Source organism: Neoarius graeffei, chromosome 23 (genome assembly GCF_027579695.1).
Source record: "Neoarius graeffei isolate fNeoGra1 chromosome 23, fNeoGra1.pri, whole genome shotgun sequence".
In the NCBI taxonomy this organism is placed as follows: Eukaryota; Metazoa; Chordata; class Actinopteri; order Siluriformes; family Ariidae; genus Neoarius; species Neoarius graeffei.
In genome coordinates this window covers 55906435-55919707 of record NC_083591.1, presented here as the reverse complement: position 1 = coordinate 55919707, position 13273 = coordinate 55906435, and the positions used below count along the sequence as shown (strand labels likewise).

At 39.3% G+C, this 13273-nt stretch overlaps 1 protein-coding gene across 3 annotated transcripts in view; it reads right to left on the bottom strand.

The window, feature by feature from the left end:
* fgf12a (fibroblast growth factor 12a) overlaps nucleotides 1-13273 on the bottom strand; it is a 72213-nt gene that overhangs the window by 27651 nt on the left and 31289 nt on the right. For all 3 annotated transcript variants that reach the window (XM_060906470.1, XM_060906468.1, XM_060906469.1), the window contains 2 exons: nucleotides 12420-12530; nucleotides 3550-3653 (listed from right to left, as the gene is read on the bottom strand). In XM_060906470.1, coding sequence (XP_060762453.1) covers nucleotides 3550-3653; nucleotides 12420-12530 — 215 coding nt within the window. The remainder of the gene's footprint in view (nucleotides 1-3549; nucleotides 3654-12419; nucleotides 12531-13273) is intronic.

Genomic DNA, 13273 nt, shown 5'->3' with positions numbered 1-13273 from the left:
AGATGTGAGACATTCAATACTTATTGATGCATATTTTATAATTAACATTGATTTCTCCTTCTTTGTGATGTATAAATAAGAGTTAAGATCAGCTTTATATTACACAAATAAAGCCATTTGGTGAAACTTTGAAGAAGAGAGTGTACCGATTTAACGTTTTTACCATATTAGCATAATTAATACTAATTAAATACTAATTTGCATAGTTTGTTTTTATTAATTTTTAAAACGTTGTATTCCGTATACAACCATCTATGTTCCTGCCAATTTCCATGTAAATATCTTGAAAAATAGAAAAGTTATGAAGAAAAAACATTTGATCTCATTGGTTAATGAGGCCCATTTTGAACCATGTGGCCCTCATACAGAATATTACGGCAGTTTTCTGAAAATTAACCCTTTTTTTACTCTTTGATTTGTAATATCTCAAGAACAGATAAACATTTTAATTCTATAAAAAGTATGTTGTTCAATTCTATATTCAATTCTGAATTCAATGAGAGCAGTTTCAAGCAATTTGGACTGAATTTGAATTTTCACCTGATATGCCTACTTGAAGTCTCATTGAGTTGGAGGCTGCCGGTTCCACCATGTTCGTTGCGACCTCGCTCATTATAAAATGAGGATAAACGTCGGCTGTTTCCGTACCCGAGTGTAAACATTAGCGTGCAGTGTTTATCCAGCTTGTTCTCCTTCACAGGTATGAGGCAGCAGGTAATACAGCATGTGATTCAAGCCCCTAGGGGTTCTTCTAGCTCCACAGGGCATATTCATCTCTAATACATTGACCTGTGTCACTTTAAGCTATTAACTCTAACTTTTAAAGCTATAAATGGTCTTGTACCAACTTATATATGTAGCCTAGCTGAGGTAATGCATCCTCTTGCATACACTTTACGTAGAAATAGCGAGATCTTTCTTCAGCATTTTAATGCAAGAACCAAGAAGACTCTTAGCGACTGTTGTGGTGCCAAAACTTTTGAACGCTCTTCCTCGTGAAATCAGACATGAGAAGAATTTTGATCATTTTAAGTTTTTGGTTAAAACGTTTTTGTTTCGGGCTGCTTATGTATCAATTTTATATACTATAATTGATCATATTAATGTATCATTGTTATATTTTATTATATTTTATTCTGAGATTTCCATCATATTCTGATTTTCTTTTATTTAATTGATTTTGTTTTAGATATTTTGTTTTATATAGAATTTTTATATTTTTTGTACAATAGACGATGTCCTTTCTTTCTTTCTTTCTTTCTTTCTTTCTTTCTTTCTTTCTTTCTTTCCTTCTTCTTGAACTAAATTCCTTCTCTTTCTTTCTTTCTTGCACTCAATTCCTTCTCTTTCTTTCTTTCTTTCTTTCTTTCTTTCTTTCTTTCTTTCTTTCTTTCTTTCAAAACCAAATAATTCAACTATTTATTAATGTCTGTAATGTGCATTTTATCATATTTAAAAATTTGTGCAAAATAAGTATTTATAATAATAATAATAATAATAATAATAATAATAATAATAATAATAATAATAATAATGCTTATTATTATCTTTAGGGTTGATGAATTAATAGTGAAATTCGATGGATGACAATCCTGACACTGGTTATTGATTAATTTCCCATGACACTTATTTTTCTTTCTTTCTTTCTTTCTTTCTTTCTTTCTTTCTTTCTTTCTTTCTTCTTACACTCAATTCCTTCTCTTTCTTTCTTTCTTTCTTTCTTTCTTTCTTTCTTTCTTTCTTTCTTCTTACACTCAATTCCTTCTCTTTCTTTCTTTCTTTCTTTCTTTCTTTCTTTCTTTCTTTCTTTCTTTCTTTAAAAACCAAATAATTCAACTATTTATTAATGTCTGTAATGTGCATTTTATCATATTTAAAAATTTGTGCAAAATAAGTATTTATAATAATAATAATAATAATAATAATAATAATAATAATAATAATAATAATAATGCTTATTATTATCTTTAGGGTTGATGAATTAATAGTGAAATTCGATGGATGACAATCCTGACACTGGTTATTGATTAATTTCCCATGACACTTATTTTTCTTTCTTTCTTTCTTTCTTTCTTTCTTTCTTTCTTTCTTTCTTTCTTTCTTCTTACACTCAATTCCTTCTCTTTCTTTCTTTCTTTCTTTCTTTCTTTCTTTCTTTCTTTAAAAACCAAATAATTCAACTATTTATTAATGTCTGTAATGTGCATTTTATCATATTTAAAAATTTGTGCAAAATAAGTATTTATAATAATAATAATAATAATAATAATAATAATAATGGTTATTATTATCTTTAGGGTTGATGAATTAATAGTGAAATTCGATGGATGACAATCCTGACACTGGTTACTGATTAATTTCCCATGACACAAGGTCTGTATGTGTTTATAAAGGTATATCAGTGTTACTCATTGCTTATTAGTAATTTATGAAGCATCATTAATGTTACATAAATCCTTAGTTATCTTTCGAATACTGAAAAAATGTGCTAAGGGTTTATATCATAAATTAATTCTACTTTATTTTATTTTTCCTAAAAGCTGTAAGAAATACGACTTGTAAAGAAGTTCTCGTGGACTTAAGTTCTCTACAACATTAAATGAAAATCATAAAATATCACCTAATGTGTCATTCTTGAATTAATTTTTAAAAAACGATGGAATCATTAGCAAATTGCTGTGGCATACGAGGAATAAACCACCTCAGGATGTGCTGCTATTGGAAACGAATCAACTTCCGAGTTTTAGCAGTAAATCAGCTTCATCACGCCACGCTGTCATGAAATATTTTCCAACAGGAGTATAATTCTCAATGATTTATTCCTTATGTGATGTCATAATCGCTTCTCTTGGTCACCTGTTCCAACTGCTAAACTGTTTTCTTTGCAGCAAAATAAATTTCCCACGTTCTAAAGCTTTCCTTTCTTGGTCGAGCACCATAACGTATTTCTCGCCTTCGCAATATCGATCATTACAAACCTGTATCCGATTGCAACTTCATTAGGTAACCGTGATCGAGTGGCGTTCCTGGGATGGTTCAGACATTGATCATAGCAGCGTTAAATCCATAACGGCCCGGCAGCGATGAGAAATGAAATGGCTCTGCTTCTCTCAGATAGCCTTTAAAAGGATTAAGAGTTTTGTGACTGACCATTATATAAGTCGTCGAGAGTTGTAGCTCACTGCGACACGCTCCTGAGTTCCAACCAGCGAGTGGCATGCAGAAGAGAGTGCATATGCTTGTCATCCACCATAACTCAGCAAGAGCCCACAGGGAGAAGGCTGGCTGGAGGAGTGTTAACCCGTGATTTACCCAGACTGCACTGTCTGGTGCAGCAGAATCCCAGCATATTCAATTACACACCTCTGTGAATACGTGTGACGGATTTATATATAATGAGATTGAGACTCAGGATATGCTAATAGCAAAAGCATGACTAGAACACGCACAGAGGTTAGTGAGGATGTGATGAATAATCATGTGCTGTCCATCTATGAGCTAATAAATAATTCACATGCAGGTGGATGAAGGAGAACAAGCAACACTCACCGAGCTGTAGAGCGAACCTTCTCCATTCATGCCAATGTAGAAGCCAGCCTTCACACCCTGGATGGCCACCACCCGTAGTCCGACCGGGATGAGGTTAAAAAGGGCTAGAAACACAGACAGCAGGTGGAACATTAGAAAATTAGATGCTAGGTGCAGTTCCTGCAAATAAGACAACACAAAGCTGGCTCAGCAAATTATAATCCAATACTGATACAAAAGTATGTGTTTATATATATGCCATCTTGGGAAGATAGGAAGCTGTGCAAGTTATAGCTGGATCCAATAAGCCACCTTGAATGAGTGCCACCTTGCACTTGTTCCCCGAGGTGATTCAATCTCATCTGATAGCAATCCATTTCTGTTGGGCCAGGGCATAAATTGGCTTTAACAGGATATTATATCCTCAAAACACATCGATAACTCCCAGCAAGAAAGATATCTTTAGAATGGAGGGAATCCAGACAGGGAAACATGATCAGCATCAGCAGCATGTAGATTTCTGACTGGAGTTTTAGTTACAGGCTCTGATTTTGATTTTTTTTTTGTTGCAGATATCAAGATATACTAATCTCATGAGAATTTTATTTGACAAGTTACAAAGATTTGGGTTATGATTAGGGACATGGTTAGAGTTTATACCGTTTGTCTTGTGTGATGCAGTAGGATGTGTTATATTTTTGATGAATTTGTATGAAGTCATAAGAAAAGGTACGAGCGCTAACACTGTCTCAAGCGCTACCTTGAACTTTCATAATTTTTCATAGGAAATGATTAATGATTAATGCAGGGTTTTTTAACAAACATTCTGGAACAAATGTACTGTTGCATTCATTCATTCATTCATCTTCATGATCTGGAGTTTATCCCGGGAATTTTGGGCATAAAGCAGGAACACACTCTGGCTGGGACACTAACAGTATATTACCACAGCTTTCACTTTGTTGATGCGCACAGCAGCCATCTTGGATTCTGAGGTCGAGGTTGGTAAGGTTCTTCCGACTTTCTGAGCCAGAAATCCGATTTCAGGTTGCGTTCCAGTTGAAATGTCCAACTGGGAGGTTGGAAATTCCGACTTTCCAGTTCAAATGGAATGGAATGCATCATTAAATACAAATTCCTTTACCTTTAATCCAAAATGATTGTTTAATCCAAAGGGTTTACAAATGAACCATGGCTTAATGGTTAGAGAAGCAGCTTTGGGGTCAAAAGGTTGCTGGTTTGATTCCCTGGACCAGCAGGAATGGCTGAAGTGCCCTTGAGCAGGGCACCAAACCCCCAATTGCTCCCCAGGCTGCTCTGGGTATGTTGCATGTTGCTCTGGATAAGATCGTCTGCTAAATGCCTGTAACATAACGTAATGTAATGTAATATGGGTGGCATGGTGGTGTAGTGGTTAGCACTGTCATCTCACAGCAAGAAGGTTCTGGGTTTGAGCCTAATGGCCGACGGGGGCCTTTCTGCGTGGAGTTTGGATGTTCTCCCCGTGTCTGCTTGGGTTTCCTCCGGGTGCTCCGGTTTCCCCCACAGTCCAAAGACATGCAGGTTAGGTTAACTGGTGGCTCTACATTGACCGTAGGTGTGAATGTGAGTGTGAATGGTTGTCTGTGTCTGTGTGTCAGCCCTGTGATGACCTGGCGACTTGTCCAGGGTGTACCCCGCCTTTCACCCGTAGTCAGCTGGAATAGGCTCCAGCTTGCCCGCAACCCTGCACAGGATAAGCGGTTACAGATAATGGATGGATGGATGGATGGATGGATGGATGGATGGATGGATGGATGGATGGATGGATGGATGTAATGTAATGCAAGTGTAAAAGTTAGGTAAAGGATTATTCTCTTTGGGATGTAAACTCACAACCTTCTGGTCACTAGTGCATAAACTTGTAGACCAGGATCTATTTGATGATCTGGACTCTGATAAGCCTTTTTTTATTGTGTGGAAAGTTCCCTTCTTACTTAGTCCAAGGTGATTTTCTAAAGGAGAAGCTGCATTGATGATGGAAAGATGCTCAGTGCAACTCGACTTTTCTGCACTGACAAGGGTATCAGCAGGCAAATCCATTCAGGAGAGCTTCTGGAAAGGTCTGCATGCACTGTGTCTGCCTTGTTAAAAAAAATGCTATTATGGCAGAAAGTATTACTCCTAAAACTGAAGATTGGTTATATCTCAGGATTTTGTCGTTAAACCTGAGAAACACCATCTACAGCTGTCAAATTTGGTTAGAACACCTTCCAATAAACCTGCAGTTTTATTTCATGGCATCGATGACCATATAGATGGTTTAACTCAGCTCAGCTTTAGAGAAGAATACTTAGTCAATCCAATCTCAGTCATATACCCTTCACAAAGCCCAGGATTTGTCTCACCTAATGCCAGCAGACCATCTCAGTCCCTCAAGGATGGGATAATCTATTCCGACAAATCTGTTAGTAAGACAGCTCTGAAGTCAAAAAGAGCTACTGGCAGCTGCCGAGGAGTCTCTTCAAAGACGCAGTCCATCCTGAAACCCTGCCTCCCAGCTGTCTCTTTTCCATACTATCCAGACTCACAATCAGTAAAGCAGACTTGGCTGGGAACCATGAGAAACTTATATTAGTTGTGATTAATGACCACAAACCTCTACAGTTCCATTAGCAGAGCAGTCAAGGTCACTGAATTGCTGGCATCAAAGGCAAATTGGGGAGCATTTAGTAACAGCCACAGTTCATTTTTTATTACATTTCCTGACTGGGCTGAATTCTAAAATCAGATGCACACAGTAGTAAGCACAATCTGTAATGGTTGGCTATTCTTTTAGAATTCTTGCAACTGTCAGCTAAATATCTGCTGGGTCTGTATGGTGGTATTCCCAAGGTTCTGTATATCAGGAAAATAGATTGACATGGACCACCAACATCCAAGCAAACTGGACAAGAATGCATCTCTAGTTGCTTGCCTTGTCAATCATGCTGCCTGTCAAGTCAGAAACCCTCTGTAGTGTATTTTATTTTTCTATGTTTAATCTTTATTGCTGACAGCATGGTGGTGCAGTGTCGCCTCACAGCAAGAAGGTTCCAGGTTCAAACCTCACGGCCAACAGGAGCCTTTCTGTGTGGAGTTTGTATGTTCTTCTCGTGTCTGCGTGGGTTTCCTCCGGCTACTCCAGTTTCCCCCACAGTTCAAAGACATGCAGATTAGCTAAAATACCCAGCCACTGGGGAGGCGCAAGCCGGTGCATACTTAGTGCCGATCCCAAGCCTGGATAGCCTGGGGAGGGTTGCGTCAGGAAGAGTAAAACCTACGCCAAATCAAATATCTGGAATAAATCTGCTGTGGCGACCCCTAATTGAAGAAGAAGAAGAATCTTTATTGCTGACCTCCCTGAGTTGTCCTTGAACTGTGATGTAACACACACCCTCTCTACTTGAAAGAAAGTTAACGGTACAGATATTAGCCTGTCTAGGCATTTGTTTCAAAAGCGTGACCCACTCTGATTAGCTTTCTCCAATCATATAACAGCAATCAGAAAGGGTGAGCACTAGCATGTACTTCCTCTGAGGAAAGCCAATACGTCTTTTCAACCTGCTGATCATGCCGGATCACAGGGCAGAAGAACAGTCAAAGGAAAGTACCATCTTCACCTTAACATACACAACAACTACAGACATCCATGATTGGCTAGTGTTGCTCTGATTGATAGTGAGAGAGCACATTATCCATCCATCCCACCCAGACAGCCCAGCCATTTTTGCTTTCTTGGACTCCTGGCCAGGTATGGCTGTGATCCCTTCGGGACTCTCCACCTCCCACTGACAAGGCGAATGCTTTGCTGTTGCATCACTTGGGAGCCCTAAAATTGTTTTGTCAAAAGAGAATTAGAATGGACTTGTCATAACCCCAACCGAAGTCACCACCTCCTGAGAACTAATTTAGTTCCCTCATTCACTTCTGGTTTATGTCCTCATTCATGTTTATATAAACTCAGGCACTGTCTTCACTGCAAGTTCTACTCGCGGTCGGGTCATACCAAAAACCATCATAAAAATGGTACCTACTACTATCTGGCAAGGCACGCTGCAATATAGATGTGAGTAGGGAGTCAAACTCTTGTGGTTACCAGAAGACTAGCCCCCCACTGTAACCCTAGCTGTATAAAAGGCGAGAGGCCCAGGGCTATAGAAGCAGAGATCGGCGCCAGCCAATGCGCCTTAAGGGCCTGGTTAGTACTGGGACGGGACCGTAGGTGCTAAAGAAGGCAACTGGACTTGCTTGAAATCCTTGAAGACATTTCACCCCTCATCCGAAAGGCTTCTTTCAGTTCTGAAATCCTTGAAACGTCTTCAAGGATTTCAAGCAAGCCTTATTTAGCACCTATGGTATACGATGACCTGGATGACTGAGAACCTTCACAGACATACTGCCTGGGAAGACCAAGTCCTGGCACGGGGTAGACTTTGACTTTGATTCTATTCAGTAGTTGTGAAGTCTTGCAATCCTCCATTGTCATTATTCTTCACTGCCTTGCTGAGTCTACATTCCTTGCGTCACCCTTTTGAGTACCTGTGCAATTACTCGGTTACAATGAATTGTTGGATTATCCTTTCAATAAATATCCTTTCACATCTATGAATACTAACTCTATCTAGAATTATTCAGAGTTATTAGCTCTCACCCTGCTACAAATCCACAGCTATTATAGGTGTCAACATAGTCCAAGGTCAATTTGTGATGGTTGTTGATACTGTTTCTTAACCAGAGTTGTTATGTATCTTCCCTCTGCATGGCACTAATTGCCTCAATTTCTCTGTTTTGCATTTGTTTTCAGGAACATAATAGCCAAGGTCTCATCTCATCTCATGCTAACAGGCAATGCAGATACCCCAATCAGTGCACTCGCTCGGATCTTGAATATATATATCAGTTTGTAACAGACAAAAGGGAAAGCTGAAGTCCCCAGATGGTCTGACCTTGCATTAAGCAGTTTGGTTTTCCAGTGTCATCGAGACAGTGATTTGAGTTCAAGATCTGATTTTCATTTAGAGTGCCAGCAATGCCAAGAAAGGCATATATCGTATGCAGAACACATTGTTGCCCCTGAACTGCTGACTGCTGTGACAGAAAGGCCACTTGAAAATTCATTACTTCTCTCATCATTACAATCAAGAGTTCAAGTGGTCAATTGTTTCTAGGTGGAAGTAATCTATAATTCCACTGATCCATTCTGAGGATCAACACTGTTGCTTGGTCATGAATGCCAAAGTCCGTCTACATTCGATTCTCACTGAGTCAATATCTCGTATTCTACATGGTACACCAAAGCTCCTTCTATTGAGAATTATTCATAGTACAAATGGCTTGGGATATTTTTGTTTTTAGTGGATGAATTATTTACTTTTCTCTCCGAGCTACGCAGCTGCCTGACAGGTGAAGGTTTATGGTTGAGGAGATCTAAAGAACACTGCGAGGATATTCCACCATCATCTCCCTGCAGAACAAGCTTCATCGCTCTTGACTTGACGGTTCAATTTCTCAATCCTTGCTCTTTGTTTGATCAAACTATCGATCACATGGTTCCTCAATAAACTGACTCAATAAATAATTTAAATATCTATATATAACCCTGCACAACACCATGCTACTCTTTCAATACTTTTTCAAGTTACTGCTTGGATACTATGCACATCCTGGTCTTTTTAAGATGATCAGATCTTATCTAAAAGGAACTGGTCATATTCTGAAAATCCAATCCACCATAGTCAGTCAGAGCAGCAGAAATTGCTTGGGTGACTCAGTAAAAGTGCGGTTCATTTGTTGTCGCCCTGGTCCCAAGGAGGAACTGCTGCTTTGAAATAGCAACAGAGACGGAGATGAATCCTCAACCGTCCAAATGTTCTTGGTGTGAAGGTTGTACCGTCGCTATGTTCTGGAGGGACTCCATATTCTCTGACTGTTATAACTATGATGGATAGTCTGTTCTTTATTAGAAGAACCATGTCTAACATACAGACAGGCTTTTCTCTTCGAAATGACATCCCAAAAGACCTTTTTTTTTTAACTTTCTCCTTCTATTTCTGCCGTATGGTACTTCCCAAGGGAATGCTTCAATGAGGAAATGGCCATTTTGTCCATGTCCATATTGCCTTCTTTGAGGTTAGCACTCAGATTAGAGGTGAGAGTCCTCAAAGGAAGGATGACTCATCTTTCAGAATGAAGGTCCAGGCAATAAAGGATTGAGTTGAATGAATCCTGGTTTTTTTCCTCTTCATTGAGTCTGCATCTGACTCATCTCAGTCCATTATGCATTTATTACGATTTATGTTCAACTTACGTGCTTTCAAGTTTCAACTTGAGTAACTCTCCAGTCAAAACCAAGCACTCAACAACTCCCTAAACTCATCACCATTATCTTCTAATTAACCAACACTTCATTCAATTGGGCACAGCTGTAACCTTTAACCATAAAACTATTAATCACGGCACTTTTTTTTTACACGGATTATACCAATCACAGCTGCTTCTGATGCTGCTTTAGATGTGAAAACCAAAGTCTAATAGTAGAGTATCTTGTGATAGCATGACAGTTTGTAATACATGCTTTATTTCCAACAAAGACAAAAACGTTCTAAACAGAAACGTTGCAACATTCATTCAAAGAAAAAAAACCCATCAAAAACGTTAACGCATGGTTTGGTCATCTGTTCATTTGTGTCATTTGTATGTTGACTGGACATTTAACAGTTATTCCATGAAATCGAGTCGTACGTGAGCTGACAGCCAACAAGGCACGTAACACCAAGTTGTCTATAATCCATGTACGATGAGATTGAGTGGAATAACTGTTTTATTCTATCCATATTCACTGGATTTTGAGAAATGGAGCATTTTTATTTTTATTTTTTGCAAATTCGATAAATAAAAACTTTATACAAAACGTCGGACAAAAGCATTTCCGCTTAGAATGTAAACAAACCTGCGAAAAGATACGTTCTTACCATCAAATACTTTTATTCCATATTTTGTTGCTTTTTTTATTTTGGGGGGTTTTGTTTTCAAGTAGAGTTTTTATTTCGTCCTTGGCTGGTTCAGCAACTTGCTCCACCATTTTGTTGTTGTTCTTCTTCTTCTTTAGGGTTTTTTGGCAGTTGGCAAACCAACTTAAAGGAACAGTCCACCGTACTTCGATAATGAAATATGCTCTTATCTGAATTGAGACGAGCTGCTCCGTACCTCTCCGAGCTTTGCGCGACCTCCCAGTCAGTCAGACGTGCCGTCACTCCTGTTAGCAATGTAGCTAGGCTCAGTATGGCCAATGGTATTTTTTGGGGCTGTAGTTAGATGCGACCAAACTCTTCCGCGTTTTTCCTGTTTACATAGGTTTATATGACCAGTGATATGAAACAAGTTCAGTTACACAAATTGAAACGTAGCGATTTTCTATGCTATGGAAAGTCCGCACTATAATGACAGGCGTACTAACACCTTCTGCGCGCTTCGGCAGTGCATTGATATCTGAGCTCCGTATCAATGCGCTGTCGAAGCGCGCAGAAGGTGTTAGTACGCCTGTCATTATAGTGCGGACTTTCCATAGCATAGAAAATCGCTACGTTTCAATTTTTTAACTGAACTTGTTTCATGTCACTGGTCATATAAACCTATGTAAACAGGAAAAACGCGGAAGAGTTTGGTCGCATCTAACTACAGCCCCAAAAAATACCATTGGCCATACTGAGCCTAGCTACATTGCTAACAGGAGTGACAGCGCGTCTGACTGCGTCTGACTGACTGGGAGGTTGCGCAACGCTCGGAGAGGTACGAAGCAGCTCGTCTCAATTCAGATAAGAGCATATTTCATTATGGAAGTACGGTGGACTGTTCCTTTAAAGGTGCATTACCGCCGCCGACTGGGCTGAAGTGTGGAACAGGAGAGGGGGGGTGTTTGTATATCTTTTAGCTATTTCTGTTTCTTTTAAATACTTGATAACAAAGCCGCCATTTTGTTTTTCTCTACTCGCTGTATATGAGCTGATATCCTCGTAATAGAGTAGCCAATTAGAGCGTGCGATTGCTCATATCCAGTGAATGTGGGCAGAATAATCCATGTTTATTCTATCTATTATTAGTTTCTACACCAAATATATTTTTGGGCCATTTTGCACGTTTTTCGAACGAACGTTTGGAGTGCTGTTGATTTCAAAAGTCCAAAATGATTCTCTTTATTAAGATATTCATTAACAGAAAATAACCTGATGCCAAAAAGAAAACTCTGTATTGTTGTTTATACAACAGTTAATTCTGGTCCACTGATTTGATCAGTTCTAAGAGTGCTGATATGTACGTCCTGCAAGTAAAATTCCACTTCCTAGTTCGGAACGGTTACTACAGTAGTGTTAGCAGTGCCATCAGTGGACATGGCGGATGATGCATTTCAGGAATATAATTTTTGACGTAAAATATGAAAGCTCATCAGATGAAGATGGAAAGGAAGAAGCGATGCCAATTTTACTGGAAGCACCTTTAACAGGAACGAACAAATCAATGTGAGAGAGCTAGCTAGCTGCTGACGTGCTGTAAAGTGAGTGCGTCTTGTTCGGGATCTGTTTTCGTTCACGGAGCAAAAAATAAACAGAGCATTTGGCTGCATTGTGTTCAAAATGTCATTCATTTGATATTAATTTCTTGTGTATAAAATGATAAACTGTTGTATAAAAGCGATATCGGACTCAAGGTTGTGCTGTTGGACTGAATATCAGAACTCTACATTTTATGTGCACTTGATGTGATTAACAGAAACCGGAGATGATCCCTAAAGTCATGAGGAAAAACAAGGATCAAAGAACATTTCTAACTTCCTATTGGTGTGATAGAAACACGAGAAAGCTTGATGTACTCACTGTAGTCGCTGTTCTCGTCCTTGCTACCGTTAATGGTTCCATCTGGCTGCATCTGCAGGTAGTAGCCCTGCTGGCTGAACAGTCGGGTCACAATCCCTTTCAGCTGCGGCTCTGGAGAGACAAAATAAAAAAAAGAGACGCGCCCCAGGACAAACCCACGTTTAACATCAGACTCCACCCCAAATGTATCGCATCACGTTTTAGCTTTATGTCAAAGGAAGAGTTTGGAGTGTGGGGGCTTATTTTCCATGACTATACGGTATATCACTGAATGTCATGAGGTATTCCCTGATCAGGGCCTTGTTTGTCATTCATTCAGGACACTAGGAGAACACCTGCTGCAATGACTGGTGTCTCCTGATGGAGATGACTGGGAGGTGGGAGTAAAATGGTCGAACTGGGATGTGGGTTTGTGTGGAGTGAAAGGTGCCATGGGAGTGACTTGGCAGGCATGTGGAGACATCCCATAGCCTTTGAGGATGGTCAAGATCAGAGAAATATTAAGAGAGAAAAAAAACAGTCCAGCCATTCATCACTGACTCCATCTATTCGGTGGAGACAGAGACGTGTTGGACAGGTGGAAAGGGCTATCAATCACCTCAATGAGCCCATCAGGAGTGGCAATGAAACCACAACTCCATAAATAAAAGGCACCTCAGAGGAAATGACCCTACAGTAACTTGAGGACAAAGTGACAGTCTTTACGGTGTTTGTGTGAATGATTTGTCCTCATCCTGAATCTGTGGTTTTCATGCTTTGTGGCATGTTTCAGTAAACATGTACCGTGCATCATGTCTAATGCTTATAATTAATAGAGCCCCATTGCATAAACAGACACTTAAACAGTATTTGGG